Source organism: Achroia grisella, unplaced genomic scaffold (assembly GCF_030625045.1).
Source record: "Achroia grisella isolate CSIRO2021 unplaced genomic scaffold, CSIRO_AGI_Agris_v1 utg257, whole genome shotgun sequence".
Classification (NCBI taxonomy): Eukaryota; Metazoa; Arthropoda; class Insecta; order Lepidoptera; family Pyralidae; genus Achroia; species Achroia grisella.
Window position 1 is genome coordinate 144,097 of NW_026712747.1, and position 19,043 is coordinate 163,139.

A 19,043-nucleotide genomic window follows, 5' to 3' on the forward strand; every position below is an offset into this window, starting at 1 on the left:
GCAGATGATGAGACTAAAATGAAGAATAAATATTCTCGACTGAGTAGCTTCATCAGCTGTGACGGTAACAATTCAAGATATGAATATCTAAATATATATAACTCAAAGGTGACTGACTGACATAGTGATCTATCAACGCACAGCCCAAACTACTGGACGTATCGGGCTGAAATTTGGCATACAGGTAGATGTTATGATGTAGGCATCTGCTAAGAAAGGATTTTGATTATGTAATTCTACCCCTAAGGGGATAAAATAGGGGACGAAAGTTTGTATGAAACTTTGTTAATTTTAAATTGATCGGGCTGAGATTTTGCATGCATAAAGCTACTATGATATAGGCATCTCCATAGAAAGGATTTTGGTAAATTCCACCACTAAGGGGATAAATTAAGGCGAGCGAAGCCGCGGGCAAAAGCTAGTCGGGTATAATACCATTCATGATTGCTGGAACATTAATTTTATCATCATTTAATCTACACAGCTAATACGTACGTGCAGACAAAACTAATTGTCGATTGAACGAAACTACTCGTATTATATCGTTGTTAGTAATCAGATATATTGTAGATACCATACCGTTTCTACTCCACTTATGGCAACAAATAATAACCGGCACGAATTGTTACGGGGAGTTAAACTATTGCTGTGACGTAGTTTATTAGCCGCGCTCGTTATGGAGGTACGTGTGACATTAATTGTAATAGTTTACGGCCAGCTAACTGCCGAGTGTCGGCCGTCGATCACGCACGTGTCCGCACGAGATCGCACGAGTACGCACATGATCGCGCGAGTACGCGCGAGGCCGCACGAGTCCCTATATTTTTGCCTATATATTTTTTTTTTTTTATAATGACCCTTTGAATTATATTAAATGTGAATGTGAATTATATTAAAATATCGGCCAGCAGTCTTCCTTCATGAAGGTGGGCAGCATGTTGGTGGGAACTCAGGCCAATGTCTGGCTACTCGCGTTGTGATTCGATTCCTGTTGCGCCACCCTCAATGTCAGGTTACTTCTGGTCCATACGTAGTCGACATTGTCTTACTTCTTTTTATACCACATTGGTGGTAATATAGCATACGGCCTATCTGATCGTAAATGTTTAGATAGCCCCAGCGTAGATGCCTAAAACACCATATGGGCTTTGCCGACTCTTAGGGAACTTTTATATAGCCTTTTTCAAAAACTCCATGGTGTAACCTCTAGAGATAATATTAATAATTTAAATATGTAGTTCCAAATAGACATTTCATCTAGATTTATATTATCCAATAATTTGACTGTAACAAAATATAACCTCAATCTTTAACTCCAGTTCGATCTGGACATTCGAAGTAATTCAATTGAGTTTCATGCTCTTCTCAATTGGATCTACATACTGAACTGAAAAAATATAATGTAATAAAATTGACGTTCATAAGCGGCTAAAATGTCCTGCATGAATAAATGATTTTTTAATTTTAATTTGACACATATTCCTGAGCAGCTTTCAGTGGAGATCACACTACGAAATTCAGACAATGCATCAGTCCGGCACGCATTCACGAGAACAAAACGGGCCGGGAAGCAACGCGCTATGAGAATTCTATTTTATGAAATAGACAGAGTTTTATATTATTCATATACATATATATATGTATTTCATTATATATTATTTAGAAGTCATTTATATTATATAAGAGTTAAGAAACTCTGAACTACAATTTTATACATAGTGTTTTTTATACATAAGTAATGTCTGCAATAGACCTACAAGAAAAATAATATTTTAATTTAATTTGTATCTGACACACTGTAAGATTTGTTTGTCTGTTGGTTATTACAAACGCAGGCGACTCTGAAAATAGTCTATTTTTTTGAGCTGTTTTTCTAGTTGTAGATACGATTGTTATATTTGCTACACTTTATTCAAGTGCCGCATTATTCACTTCTATTCTATATAACGAATAAAATAAATTGAAATAAGTTTGAGCGCAACTAAACTGCTCGAAAGCTCTAGACGTAAACGTGGGCGCCGGCACTCGTTTCGGTGGCTTCGAAGTTTTCTCATGTACGTAGGTACCTCACCAGTAACGTGATTGGAACTTTTTATTGAACACATTCCGTTGAAAGATTTTATTAGTGCATTGTTCAGAAAGATAGATATTATTATTTTGTACAATTGCATGAGGCTTTTGTAATAATGAATTCAGTAAAAAAATTATGAACTCAAATTCTTCTATTTTTAGAGAAATGTTTTATTAAAATTGATTTTAGAAGTGAAAACATTGTTTTTTATATTTTATTGAATTAGGTGTTATTTTACAGAAGTTCATTTCACAACTTAAACGATATATATTATTTTATTTTATTCAAGTTTAAGCCAAAGTTCCGCACTGAATATTGTTTTTTATATTTAACAGAATTAGGTGTTATTTTACAGAAGTTCATTTCACAATTTAATCGGTATATATTATTTTATTTAATTCAAGTTTAAGTCAAAGTCCGCACGAAGTAAGTGAATACTTTTATTCTCCCACATGCTATTTGTAGCGTTTTTAAACAAAATACTATAAAATCATACGAAATTCAATATTCAAAAATCATTTATCATGTAGGACATTTTAGACGCTTATGTACGTCAAAGTTTTTATATTATATATTTCGTCCAGGTCAGCATATAAATCTAATTAGAGAAGTACATATTTTCTACGTTATCGTTGACTGAATTTGTTTTTTTTTTGTTACGTTCTATCTGCTGTTGCTATTTCATTGTCAGACTCTTAAGTATGTTATATGATATGTATATGGTATATTTAGGTATATATTTTATTCATATTTATCTATAGCTTTATATATATTGTATGTATTTGTATATGTATGTTTACATGTACTTACTTTTAGTAAATATATATTATTTCTGACATAGGTATTATGTTTCTTATTGTTTACATTTGCACCGCCTACAGTTTCTCTGCACATCCTGCGGTTGACTGGTAGAAAATGCCGTAAGGCGTTAAGTCCGCCATATGTACTTTTACCTTGGTATTTTGTGCATTGAAGTTATATATATAAATAAATAAACATTACGTAGTACATTGTTTATTCTCAAAATAACAATGTAATATATGGCGTATGTAGCAAAATCTATTACATTAGAACACACAACACTATTCACTATTCTTAACATAACAATGTATCTATTCCAATAACTCTGCCGTGTCTCGTAACTGTAGAGAAGGCTGCCTACAAACAATCTGTCTGTCCATTGTTACTATTGTACGTTGTGCATACATCACACAGTGAGCACTTGATATAGAAACAGTTTGAATACAGCCTCAACAGATACGAGTATGTACGAGGATTGGGTTTACCTACTCTTGCTTTGCAAATTTGTGTCTTATATAGAATCAAGTGAAATACAATATGTATTATTGTCATAAAGATAAACAATCTTACATTTTTAATGATCATCATCATCATCATCATCATCTCAACCCTGAAGACGTCCGATGATCGGTCCTGCTGAACAAATCTTGACCCTCCACCATTTCAATATATCAATATATGTAATTTAATTACATTTTTAATTTCAAATAATAGGGGAGAAGTTGTTAGTAATCCACGATGATCGGTTCCTGGAACCATTATGATAAATTCTTGGTGAATTTGCCACGATGGGCTAACTTACGACTTCATACAATCCTCCACTGGTGCAGCACCAGCGTAAATGATTCGCAGCGTCATATCATTAGCATCATATCGTTATCATTATAGTAACAAATGTCCACCATTTTGAATTTGAAATATAATCATCATTATCTTTTGGCATATCAACAGCTAAATTAATCATCATGTACCAAGAAGACGTCCGTCTAACCATCGTGGTAAATTAATTTCCAAATCTGAAGTCATTTTATCATCTTCCACTAGTGCCCTGGAGGGTAAAACGCAGGTGGAAGCTTTTACATTATCATCCATATTTTATTTTTGGATTTTTGTACATCAAATATGACGAGACTCAACTTAAACTAATATGAAAGAATTGGCTGTATCGGAAGCGGGGAAAGATAAAGTAAGATTTAATTTAAAGTCCAAAGGACAAACTATTGGAAAGACAAAGTAAGAAATAAAGAAGTATTGCACAGGGTGAAAGAAAAAAGGCAGATATTGAATGCTACAGAAAGTAGAAGAGGAAAAATGTTAGGGCACTTGATACGACATGATGAATTTTTGAAACTAATTATTGAGTGGAAGATAGAAGAAAAGATGGCGAGAGGAAGACCAAGGCACAGCTACATCAAGCAAATTAAAGACAGAATTGGAGTCGTGTCGTATCAAGGCTTGAAGAGTATGATGGAAGATCGTAGAAAGTGGCAAGAGCTCCACCGACAAGAGCGTAGCTCTTAAGTTTATAAATGAATGAGATACGTTCATCATCCAGTATAAAAGTAAAATTATACCAATCATACAAAAAAAGACGCATACAAAACTAGTTATTTAGAAATTTAAACGATTACGATTTAAAGTACAAATCCTGGTAAACATGTACATCAAGAACTACGACTAATCTTAAAGTGTAGTAACATTGAAGTATTACACTTGTGTTTACGTCGCGTATATTTTATTTCCCTCCGACGCTGCACTTTTATTCCACTAGTCAAAGAAACAAATCCTTCTCAAAGATAAGTCCACTGTGATACCGTCGTCGATCTTTTTTGTTTTGTTATGTTTTCCTAAACAAATAACATTGTATAAAGGAATAATCTTTACAAAAGGCCTCTCGAATGTTAGCATATTATTGTATAATAAATGTAAAGAGCAATAGGTTTGGTTGTTTGTATTATATATCTTATAGAAATTGGTGTATTTTTAGTAATAGAAATATAGATATAGAAGTAATCTTTATTCAAATAAACTTAATATAAGCACTTGTAAATAGTCAAGTTTTTTTATTCTACCGCTCATTCGGAATGCAGACTCATCACAAGAAGAACCTGTCCTAAGAGCTATGTGCTCTGCCCATTGCCACTGTAATTCTTCGTACATTCTTTACAAGTAAACCCGTATAAATAACATATATAACAGCGACGTAGTCCGACTGTCCGCCGACACCTTAAGGCCGTGAACTTGGCTAGTGAATTGGGCTCACCTTGAGTTAGCGTCATAACTTTCCAAATAAATTCGTGATATGCTGCGCTGACCTTATATATATATTTCCACCACTCCACAATTCCTTTCAGTCATTCAAAGGTTGACTGGAAGAAATCCCTCATTTGGGATAAGTCCGCCATTGTACAACTTATTTTTTAAGATCGTTATATCCTTAGTTAATTTAAATGTATTTACAGTACAATAAAGTGTTACAAACAAACATTTTTACAAAAATGGCTTAAAACTAAAACGTTTAAGCAACCACAGGAGACTGATTTACGTAGTGATCTATCAACGCACAGCCCAAACCACTGGACGGATCGGGCTGAAATTTAACATGCAAGTAGATGTTATGACGTAGGCATCCGCTAAGAAAGGATTTTGATTAATTCCATCCCTAAGGGGATGAAATAGGGATGAAAGTTTGTATGAAATTTTGTCAATTTTAAACCAATCGGGCTGAGACTTTGCATGCATAAAGCTACTATGACGTAGGCATCCCCTAAGAAAGGATTTTGATAAATTCCACCCCTAAGGAGATAAATTAACGCGAGCGAAGCCGCGGACAAAAGCTAGTCTATTTATATATTTATATATTGGTGCCATGAATGATGTAATATTCAATAAAGTATAATGTGATGGCCTGATAGCCGCCACCCGCCGTCTCTCTCGTGGAAAACTTTCTCATCCACCTAATCGAATATTATTGTTAATGTTCAGGTGGATCCCATGCGTAATAAATCATTAACCATCAAAAGAACTTTCCTGTTACGAAGTTACGTTGGAGTAATGGCTTCGGAGCTGAAGATCGGGAGTACAAAGGTACTTAATCATTACACCTATTCTTTATCTTATTTAATTGATGCTAGGCCCATATTATAAATAGCTTATAGACTAACATACATAAGATGAGATATTGCATCTCTGTGCATTTTCTACCGCATATATCACGGGGAGTGTTCTGAGGAATTGTTCGGATTAATACCAGCTGCTGAGTTTCAACACCGTACCACCCGCCAGAAACTAAAACACCATCCTGATCGTCTGGATGAATGGCGGTCCTCACAGTGCAATATAAATATACACCAAAATTAACATTTTTTATAATTTTCGGTCGCTGTTTGTTCCGGCTAATCTCTGAAATGGCTGGACCGATTTTGACGGGACTTTTTTGGCATGTAGCTGATGTAATAAGGAGTAACTTAGCCTAAGTTACTTTTATTTTAGAAAAATAAGGTTAAATTCCACGCGGACAAAGTCGCGGGTGCAGCTAGTAATATTATATTTTTATCAATTTCTAGAAAAAACATTATTCTCTTGTTTAAAACTCGCATCAATATTTATTATTTTATTCAAATTAACGGCTATAAAGTACGTTCTAGTACATTATGATAATGTATGCGTAATAAAATTAAGTAAACTGAATTATAATATATATATATATAACATACTAAATATATTTACACTATAGAAATAATCTTACGAACTTTATATAAGCACTTTTGACTTTCGAGGTCGCGGGTTCGATTCCTCGCACGGCACAAACATTTGTATTCATGAGTATGATTGTTTGTATCGGTCTGGGTGTTTTCTATATATAATATGTATGTATTTACAAAAAATATATCTACGTATATGTATCAGTTATCTAGTACCCATAATACAAGCTTTAGCTAATTTAACTTGTGTCTAGATGGCGCTGTGTCAATTGTTCTTAGATTATTATTAATTTATTTATATATATTTTTATTCTACCACTTATTCGCAACGCCGACTTATCACAAGAAGAATGAGCACGAATCTTGCGTGTTACTCTTTTAAATAAATAATAATAAGTGTATATCATTACATAGTATAAAATAAAATCGCTGTCGCTGTCTGTCCGTCCCTATGTATGCTTAAATCTTTAAAACTACGCAACGGATTTTGAAGCTGTTTTTTTTAATAGTGTGATTCAATAGGAAGGTTTATATATAATACATGTACACCCGTGCGAAGCTGGGGCAATAACTAGTAGTCTATAATTTAAAAAGATATTATGTAAATTGGGTGAAATATAATGAATTTTAAGTGTGATGCATACGAAGTTGCGAGCAACTAGTATAATATAAGATTAATTATTTGTGTTAAATTGTTTTTATTTTGATAAGGAAGAGTGTTTTTAAATGAAATAGAAATAGAAATAGAAATAGAAATAGAAATAATCTTTATTTGCATTACAAGCACTTTTGAATAGTCATATTTTGATTCTACCACTCATTCGGAATGCAGAATGAAACTGTGACCTCTTCTCATGAAGCGTTTATTGCAACAACTTAACGTTTTTTAAATTACATAGCGGTGGAGTATCCACCCTTTTTATTGGTGCTCATATGTGTCGCGTGATGAGCGGTGCTTCTCACTGGTCGATTCACTGATGCCGTCATCGACCAGTGGTGGTTGAGGATGGCGCCTGTGACTTTGAGCATTATACTACTCACAGCAGATTTGCTACTACTGTTTTAACAATTTGTGAAGTAGAAATATTGGGTAAACAGTAGTGGCTGAGCGGCGGCGTGGTCACGGGGCTGGGCCTGTTCACAGCGCTCCACTTAACAAAACACCCATTAGTACAGTAACTAGAAACGCAAACTGTGTCCCGTGCTCCTCCCGGTACTCCTGTACTCAACACCCCTCAATTTACATACACACTATTCCTATTGAGCCGATCACATGGACGTTCGGTTCTGTTGAACATAATCACATTTTGGTGAAATTCTGAGTACACTGTTAATGATATCGGTACATAATATATTAGTTACATCTAAATATATAACTCAAAGGTAACTGACAGTGATCTATCAACGCACAGCCCAAACCACTGGACGGATCGGGCTGAAATTTGGCATGCAGGTAGATGTTATGACGTAGGCATCCGCAAAGAAAGGATTTTGAATAATTCTACCACCAAGGGGATATAATAGGGGATGAAAGTTTGTATGAAACTTTGTCAGTTTTATACCGATCGGGCTGAGACTTTACATGCATAAAACTACTATGACGTAGGCATCCCCTAAGAAAGGATTTTGATAAATTCCACCCCTAAGAGGATAAAATAGGGGATGAAAGTCTGTATAAATCTTCTTAGATTTTCGACTTATTTGAACTGAAATTAAAGATTGGAGCTACTATGATGAAGATTTTGATAAATTCAACCCCCGTGGGGATAAAATAAGGCATGATACGGGATGTAAATGTATTAGTTTGAACCTATCAGTACCTAATGGAACGAATAAATTAAGACGAACAAAATAATTTTTAGTTCTTTAGGCTACTTTTATTTTAGAAAAATAAAGTTAAATTCCACGCGGACGAAGTCGCGGGAAAAGCTAGTACTACATACATGTAGTATTAGTTTTAGGGGGGTGACATGTGCTTTTAGTTTGTACCGCAGCCCCTAAATATCAAAGAACTAAAATAAAATATTTGCTATGATTTTGTTGTAGGCGCCGATAAATATATATTTCTGTTCAAAATCTACCCTGTATCATCGTAAGCACAGATTATTATATTAGAGTCCGTTAGTTTTCTGTTCCCGCGCTTTTACTTCCCCTCCCTTACCTAGTACTGAACCGACTGTACGGCGGCCATGACGCGCGCGCATTGTGTTGTGAATTAAAATAAATTAGAACTGTGAAACCTACTGTGAAACTGGAAAGCTAGCGAAGATATCTTCGAGCCCCTGAAGCCCAAGAAATCCGCAGAACCATACAGGTACGTGACTGACGCTTCCACTCATTTTTCACTATATATATACAGAGAGTAAATTCCCTAACATTTTGGTAGCAGAGTAGTTTCCCAAACAATTTCTTTCTCTCTTGGTTTCTTTGTGAATGTTGTGTGTGAGTGGTACCTTTGATGAGGTGTGCGGCGAGTACCAGCACGGCGGTGAGCGCGTGCAGTCGCCACCCGCACGCGCACATGGTCGCGCACGCTCCACTACCGCGCGCTCTGAAACAACACCGAACACATCAGCATATCAACAGCTTACAATCTCACAAGTTGCATTATAATATAATAATAATGTCGAGACAATTCACTATGTATAATATGTATGTGTTTATGAAAAAAATCAATGTATTTGTATCAGGGATGTTAGGGAGCTTCGTAACCGTAACCGAATCCGAAATAAAGGTTTCGGATAATATCGGATAGGGGCGGAGCCTAATTGAGACACGTTATGTAATCATTTTATTAGCTATTTGTATTTTACTTTAGAAATTCATTAAAAATGAATATCCGAAAATCATTTCGGATAATCCGAAATAATTTCATATCCGCATCCGTATCTGTATCCGGTATAATGATCATTCCTATATCCGAAACCTATCCGTATCCGAAATTTCATATCCATAACATCCCTGATTTGTATCAGTTATCTAGTACCCATAACACAAGCTTCAGCTAGCTTAACTTGGGTATAGATGGCGCTGTGTGAATTGTCCTGATATTATAACATAATTGCATGACAACATTTTTTTCACATCATTGTTACATAAATATAGAACATACGCGTTTGTCCAGTTGAAGGATTGTCTCGCATTTAAAAAAGAATGTACATAACATTGTTATTGTTATGACACGTTTATATTCAGGGGGGTGTCGTGACCGGTACAATAAAAAGGCGATTATTATCAAAACCAACCGTAATGTCTGCACAGTGAAAGCCTTCGATATATAACAGTCGTAAACCGCGCTATTAACTCGAGTGTACTCTACACTACCCACTAATGACGTCACAAACTCCGCGCTGTAATAAGATATTTAGATTTAATTCCATTGTTCAATAATTCACTTTTAATTGGTCTAACTCGTGAAGTTTATATATACTAGAATAGAACAGAATAGAAAATCCCTTATTCAAATAAACTTAATTTAATCACTTTTGAATAGTCATAACATTTTTTTTAATCTACCGCTCATTCGGAAAGCTGTCTCATCACAAGAAGAACGAGCAAGAAACTTGTGTGTTGCCCTTTTAAATAATCATTGTAAGTTTACATTTACAAGTCGAAACGTGTGAATACAAACTACCAACCAGCACTAATTTTTTTGGGTCAAATATAAATATACAATAAGATTAAATCAGTCGCAGTGATAAGAGCAGACCAGTTCCTACAAGCAGCACTTGTTCACGAGTATGACGTATGAGCCAGCCATCATTGCGCTCGATCATATTTTAGTCCAATCAACAAAAAATAGATTATCCAATCAAGATTCGATTTACGAGTAATATCTTATATATAAAATTCTCGTGTCACAATGTTACGATCCAAATCAAAGAATTCAAAGCCTCTGAAACGGGTTGAACGATTTTTATGAAATTTCATATGCATATTCAGTAGGTCTGAAATCTATTATTTATTCTTCATACCCCTAAGTGATAAGGGTTGTCCACCGGTAAAATATTATAACAATAGAAATTTCTGTTTAATTAAAATTACATATATTTAAAATTGTAATTGTATACGTGCTGTATCTTTAAAAAGAATTTTCTCGAGCACGTTGTGAAAAAAAAAAATGTTTGCTGACTGTCGTGTGAATACAAAACAATAATCACATCTGTCACTAAGGTAAAAATAACTGAAACATCGAGCTGTACGTGATGTCAGAATGGCAGGCACATTCTCGTGTCACAATGTTAGTTACCAGCACCGTGACAGTCGGCTGTCACAGCATGTTTTTCTTTCTTTCTTCTTTCCTTAATATATATTTTTAATTTTTTGGGCAAAAAATTTCTTTATATTTTTAATAAACCCTAAATTTTCACCCTTCTAGCATCAATCCCTATTTAATAGCGATTTTAATTTATATAATAATAATAATACCAGGACAATTCACACAGCGCTATCTAGATCCAAGTTAAGCTAGCTAAAGCTTGTGTTATGGGTACTAAGACAACTGATACATATACATAGATATTTTTTTTTGTAAATACATACATATTATACATAGAAAACAGCCAGACCGATACAAACAATCATACTCATGAATACAATTGTTTGTGCCGTGCGAGGAATCGAACCCGCGACCATCGGTCGTAAAGCTAGACCACCGAGGTCGTCTCCGAGGTAATATGGCAAAACAACGTTTACCGGGACAGCTAGTACTATTATATAATTGAGAAGTTGCGGAAAAATAAGTGTATACTAAACCCGGTGACGTCCACAAACCGCTTATAAATATGAATTTCTCGGCACAACGGGCCGGCAAATGCGTATTCTCATCAGTTTTCACTGAGCACGGCTCAGTACAAAGAATTATTTTGTCTGAGCGGACTCAGCACACGTACGACCGCTCCCAAGAATACAGAATACACGAATATACGAGCGCCTTCCTTTGTGCTTGTACGAGTGTAAGCCCGGTATTGTGTTACGACCACATCGCCATTTGTATGGCCGTGTATGTATTGCTGCAGTCGTACATTATGCTTCTGATGATATAAATCGTTTGTCACGATAATTTGTTAGTACTCGTAGCTGGGGACACGGTTAGGTTTCGCATGCTTGTACTACTCCCGAAGGATTTGAATGTATTATATGAACATTCTGGAAGAAATTCTCATTATAAAAAATAACTATATTAAAATCTGTTTCTTAGATTTGAAAAACTACGTATAGAAATAGACAAATTAATTATAGTAATATCTAAAATATTAGATTTTATTTTAGTTTAATATATGTTATAAAGAACATCATATCACATAGATATTTACGGTAAGAGTGATTACTTTAGTCATCTTGTCAACAAACTGTCTTTGAGATTCTGTATTACCGCAAATATGTACAACATTTATTTAAAAAAAATACGAGCTGAGTTTCTTGTCAGTTCTTCTCATCTCGAAATCATTCCGAACTGACGGTAGATTTGACATATCATAAGAGTCTGTAATAGACTACATGAATAAAGATATTTTGAATTTTGAATTAGAATTTATTTATTGTTATTTATACTCTCATATATCTTAGAAGAGAAGAACAGATACCTATTTGGGTTATAGTTTTAAATTATAAAATAATTTTTATTAAAATATACTATATTATATTAATGTTTCTTCTATTCCATCTTGCGCCATTCACCACCTTCTGTCTTATTGGCAGAGTCACGCGAAAAGAAAAAAAATCTGCTCTACCCAAAGTAGAATAGTTTTTTTTTCTTTTCGCGTGACTCGTTATTTATTTATTTGTACATCTTTTCTACGTTATAGTTGCCAGAATTTTTTTTTGTTACGTTCTATCTGCTGTTGCTATTTCATTGTCAGACTCTTAAGTATGTTATATGATATGTATATGGTATATTTAGGTATATATTTTATTCATATTTATCTATAGCTTTATATATATTGTATGTATTTGTATATGTATGTTTACATGTACTTACTATTAGTAAATATATATTATTTATGACATAGGTATTATGTTTCTTATTGATTACATTTGCACCGCCTACAGTTTCTGTGCACAGCCTGTGGTTGACTGGTAGAAAATGCCGTAAGGCGTTAAGTCCGCCATATGTACTTTTACCTTGGTATTTTTTTCTATTTATTATTTTTATTGATCCATATATAAGAGCCTACTGATATCTATCTCCACTATGGGCCTACATATTGCATTATTTACTGTCGCAAGTCTATTTTGCGGCTCAAAGCGTCCAGTAAAATGTGGAACCGTTCATTCGCGCTTCGTCTCTTGACAGAATTGCTTTCTCAATGACAGGAAGCGAATATCTTTCGGGGGAAATGGACGATTCGCTGTCGGGAATTCAACTGCTCGCCGAAAAGGAAATTAAATATAAACAACATCTATGAATTCTGTTTGTATTCGCTTTGCAAATACGAATGTACATTATTTATCGAGGGATACGTTTTACGGAATTATAAATTGTAAGGGAGCTCTCGCAAAGCCTCTCGCTGCTACAGCCCACATTCCGCAACTTGAGGCGAGTAAGGGGAAACGGAGACTAGATATTTATTATTTCGCAGCTCAGAATTTAAATTAAACACTAATCTTGTGAGATCATGAGAAACCTTTCGATGAGGATTTGAAAAAGCGGAAATTGTAAGCTAAAGATAGAGCCTAATATACGACTTCGCTCGCGTTAATTTATCCCCTTAGGGGTGGAATTTATCAAAATCCTTTCTTAGGGGATGCCTATGTTATAGTAGCTTTATGCATGCAAAGTCTCAGCCCGATCGGTTTAAAATTGACAGTTTCATACAAACTTTCATCCCCTATCTTATCCGCTTGGGGGTAGAATTAATAAAAATACTTTCGTAGCGGATGCCTACGTCATAACATCTACCTGCATGCCAAATTTGCCGGCTTCACCCGCGTTTATATATATATAAACCTTCCTCTAGAATCACTCTATCTAATAAAAAAAACCGCTTCAATATCCGTTGCGTAGTTTAAAAGATTTAAGATTTAAGATTTAACACATAGGGACGGATAGACAGCGACAGCGACTTTGTTTTATACTATGTAAAGATTCTATCGATGAAAAAGAACCAGAAATCCGTTTAATATTAATTAGGTTTAATATTAAACGGATTTCTGGTTCTTTTTACACACAAAAATGTTATCAATCAAGGAACTCATCCTTTTTAAAGTTGGTTGATATATAATACCGTACGTCCGGCGGTCCGTGTGTGAGCGTAGGTCACCAAGTGTCAGCACTCCTTTTTGTTCCCTGGATGTCGTTGCTGACGACGATGGGAACAAAGCATAATACACTTGTGTTATAAAGTTGCCGCTTCACAGAGATTCGCAGCGAAATTTTTCACAAAGGAATCTCGTCTGTGACGTCTGTTGAGCTATCGAGTTGCACCTTTATCTCCAACAAATTGTATGACGCTACAATATATAGGTATATATTGTTACCGTCATACAATTTGTTGTAGACGCTAACAATATATACATAACAATATACACATTGTGGAATCACCTTCCAGCAATGGTATTTCCGAACTGATACGATATTGAAACCTTCAAGAAAAGAGCTTATTACTTTTTAAAAGGCCGACAACGTACTTGCAATTCCCCTGGTGTTGCGGGTGCTCATGGGCGGCGGTAATCACTTACCATCAGGTCCGTCAAAGTATATATTATATTATAAATACAAAGGTGTGTATTTATAATATATACTTTGGCGGACGGTCGTAAAAGTATATATCTAAATATATATAACTCAAAGGTGACTGACATAGTGATCTATCAACGCACAGCCCAAACCACTTTACGGATCGGGCTGAAATTTGGCATACCTGCATGCCAAATTTGCCGATGTTATGACGTAGGCATCCGCTAACAAAGGATTTTGATTAATTCTACCCCCAAGGGGATAAAATAGGGGATGAAAGTTTGTATGAAACTTTGTCAATTTTAAACCGATCGGGCTGAAACTTTGCAGACATAAATCTACTACGACGTAGCCATCCCCTAAGAAAGTATTTAGATAAATTCCACCCCTAAGGGGATAACGCGAGCGAAGCCTCGGGCAAAAGCTATGTTAATATATATTGTTAACAAAGGCTTCTGGCATATTGAAATGGACTAAAGAATTGTACAATAAATTTATAATTAAAATAAAGTAGAGAGAAATTAAACAACAGCGAGAGTATGTTGTCATAATCGGCAGTGTTCAGCATCCACTGTGTACCATTTTAAAGTACAAATTGGCATCAATCTTGTCTGACGGGGGCATTCGAAATTTCAATGTTATATATTTTCGATGAGGGAAACAATGTACATATGAACTCGTATTTGTTGTCAGCGAGCCTTCGACCCAGTTAAACTGTACGTTTAATTTCAATATTTTAAAATCGTTTCCATTACTCAATATTTTATTATGAATTGAGCGCGTAAATATGAACTGACTGGATAGAAGATTATTCAAAAATTTCAGAATTCAAAAATAATTTATTCATGTAGGACATTTTAGCCGCTTATGAACGTCAAATTTTTACATTATAATTTTTTCTGGTGCCCCGCCAGCGTAAACCATTGGCGCGGGAGAGAGCACCATTCCATTATCATAAAAAAACTATTCGGATGGTCAGGTCAGTTAGCCCATCGTGATAAATTCACCAAGATTTATCAAGATTTTTTCCAGGGGGAACGGCGTGGAGGTCAACCTTACTTGGTACATTGCTAGCAATTAGATCATCAGTCCACATTACTAACAATCCCCTTTCCCCCAGAAGAAAGGTTTATATGTATAATACACGTACACTCATGTGAAGTTGAGGCAGCATTTTCTTATTACATTAGTTTACCATTTTAAGAATAAACGGCTAGACCAGAGGTTCTCAAACTTTTGCGTCGTAGCCCCTTTGCCATATTTTTCGGTTTTGGGTAGACCCCATTCTTACCTGGTATTGATTTTTTGTAAATTTCTAACTGTAGTAAAGTGTAGTGTTAAAAACATAAAGTAAAAACAAGATGACCGTTGTCGTAGACCCCTTGCAGTTTGTCATAGACCCCTGGGGGTCGATATAGACCACTTTGGGAATCACTGGGCTAGACGAATCTTAATGAAATTTATGTAAAAAGAAGTAGTGTTAAAGCCAACATTGTAGCCGTAGTTTTTGCTAATTGTGTTGAACAGGCGTTATAATTTTTATTATTTGTATACCTTCAAGTTAGTCGATATTATTATCTACTTTCACTACTGTTTCTAACTGTTCCACGGATAGTTGCTTATCTAAATTTATTATTTGTAAAAACTAAAAGACAAAATTAAATGTACTGTTGAACTGCATCAGAGTTTGTTATTGACAAATTTCATTGTGTCCACTACGAGACAAGTAGAAATATAGATAAAGTAACGGATGAGTAAAGACAGACTAGTTGTCATCTCAAAAAAAAATTTACAACATAATGTAAAACAGTACCTACATAACCCGAACGAAATCGTGACCGCTACACAACAAATATATCTTTTTACATGTAGAAAAACAAGCGGCAGTACGTAAGCATACCCATATATCAGTGGCTACTCCAAACACTTATTCATTTCATATGTACGAGTAGTTTATGTGGCAGAATTAGAATATGGCGTTATATTTTCGTGGCCTGAAACAATTTGTCGCATCACGAATAAACGGGCATTTGTCGCGAGCCCATTTCTCTGACAAACTGCACGCAATATGTGCTCCGAGTGGTCCCCTATATATATATATACCTAGAAATCATTCCATCTATGTCACACACATTTTAAGAAGTAAGGATATAGGCTAGCAGTTGCTTATTGTTGTTTAAACATAGTATAAAATAATCGCTGTCTGTCTCTATATATGCTTAATAATGCTTACAAATCTCTGTGCAATTTCTACCGCATATATCACGGGGAGTGTTCTGAGGAATTGCTCGAATTAATACCAGCTGCTGAGTTTCACCACCGTACCACCCGCCAGAAATTGAAATACCATCCTGATCATCTGGATGAATGGCGGTCTTCTAGAAACTTTTTGCCTCGCACAACCACATTGTGGAATCACCTTCCAACAATGGTATTTCCGAACCGATACAATATTGAAACCTTCAAGAAAAGAGCTTATTCCTTTTTAAAAGGCCGACAACGTACGTGCAATTCCCCTGGTGTTGCGGGTGCTCATGGGCGGCGGTAATCACTTACCATCAGGTGAGCCGCATGCTCGTTTGTCCCCTGTGTTATAAAAAAAAATACCAATGCTGCTCTGCATGCAGAATGGCCGAATAGTATACGAGTTGCGTCGCTCAAAATGATATAACTGTATCTCAGCGCAATCGTGGAGTCTAGCGAAAAATAATTGCGCCATATTTCACAAGGAGCTCCAAGGCGCCATTTTACGGTTCATTACAGTAATGGACGACGCCGCGGCGTAGTGCATGTGAAGAATGGTGGGGAACGACGCGACGCGTCCCAGTAATGTGGCCGTTCATCCCTACTCTATGGAATAGCTATTATTCTACCTTCTCACCGTCAATAGCATTATGTGTCTAATGGACGTACTGTTGTTTACTTAGATATTACTAGCTGTGACATTTATAGCGTGTGTGTTATTTTAATGTCAATCAAAAATTTCCAAATTTACAAATTTCGAAAAATCCAAATTTCTAAATTACAAAAACTCCAAAATTAAAAATTTCCAAAATTCCACATTTCCAACATTCCAAATTTCCAAGTTTCCAAATACCCAAATTTCCAAATATCCAAAATTCCACATTTCCAAGTTTCCAAATACCCAAATTTCCAAATGTCCAAAATTCCAAATTTCTAAAATACCAAATTTTAAAATTCTAAAAACCAAAATTCCAAAATTCCAATAAATAATAATGATTTATTTCTAGATGGGTGGGCGTGATTTCCTATTTTTTTTCTAAGTAATGGAGAAGAGAGTAGAAAGAAAGAAGAATATGTCTGTATCCACAGATGCAGAACAAGAGTTCTTGGTGGGCGAAATGTCGGGATTAATGATTTTTTACGCTAGATGGCGCTGCCACTTCAATACATTTTCCCAGTGGTGTTTCAAATTATAATTAAAAAAAAAACAGTAACTAGATAGACATATTACTGTAAAGTTTCATCAAAATCTGTTTGCTTTTGCGTGTAAAAGTAACAACATACATTTATTTATACTCATAAACTTTCGCGTTTAACTATTAATAAGATTTAACAAGTAATGATTTATTTCTAGATGGAAATATAAAAAATGGTTTTGCACATTCATCTTGTGATGGCTATATGTAGTGATTTTCGTTAATTTGAAAGCCAAGTCAGTGCCTATATGTATGTAAAAAATGATTATTTTATGTTTATTTTTAATTATCTACATGTTTATTTTTAATTATGTTTATTTATATATATATAGACATTTAATTTAAACTTTTTTTTTTTAATTGTTTGTTTGTTTTTTATATTGCAACATTGTTGAAAAGCACTGAATAAATATTTTTTCTTTCTTTCTTTCTAATTGTTTTTATAAATAACAGACATCATGATTCAAAGGTACAGAGGTATGATATCTTAGTCCTTCAGAATGACAATGCATGAGGGGTTTCCATGGGTGTACATGGCTATGCCTAATCCTTGTTAATGTAAACTCAAAACGTCATTTATTTAACAGAGCAACACACAAGTTTCTTGCTCATTCTTCTTGTGATGAGTCTGCATTCCGAATGAGCGGTGGAATAAAAAAACTTGACTATTCAAAAGTGCTTATATTAAGTTTATTTGAATAAAGATTATTTCTATTTCTATTTCTATGGATAATTCCACTATCATAAGTCAGTACATAAATATGAAATTGTCGTGACGTTAAAAGACTATAAAATCAATATGACCTAATAAATTACTGAATCTAATTAATTATACGTTATTTTATCGGTTCGTCAATCAGTTAGCCTCTGCGATTAGTGTTGCCACTTATCCAATTTGTCTACCCCACGAGTTAGTGTTGCCCATACTAAAAACAGTATGTCAAATGACCTAATTTCTAATATTAAATCGGGTAATAAATTAATCATTTTATTATAAACTAGGTATGTCCGCGACTTCGTCCGCGTGGAATAGTGACATTGCCCAAATAAAGCAAATATTAGAGTTAGGTTACTTTTGTAATACTTATTTAGGTTATAAACCAAAAAACGTTTCATAGTTCTACTTAAAAAATGATGATATTTTCCTAGGTAGGATTTTGTTAAGAAGGATGTATACTAAAAAAATAATAGTTACTATAGTTAACTATCCTACGAGAATTCCTTAATTTATCAGGATCAAAAGAATCTAAGATAACCCGGGATGTAAGCTACCTCCATGCAAAATTTCATTTAAATCGGTCCAACAGTTTTTAGTTATTCCACGGGAACTCCCTAATTTATCGGAATTA

At 34.8% G+C, this 19,043-nt stretch overlaps 1 protein-coding gene across 1 annotated transcript in view; it reads right to left on the minus strand.

The window, feature by feature from the left end:
* The window catches only part of LOC131842855 (neurotrimin-like), a 161,736-nt gene that overhangs the window by 102,459 nt on the left and 40,234 nt on the right, over positions 1–19,043 (minus strand). Inside the window, exon 2 of the mRNA XM_059191421.1 lies at positions 9,030–9,127. Coding sequence (XP_059047404.1) covers positions 9,030–9,099 — 70 coding nt within the window. The 5' untranslated portion in view covers positions 9,100–9,127. The remainder of the gene's footprint in view (positions 1–9,029; positions 9,128–19,043) is intronic.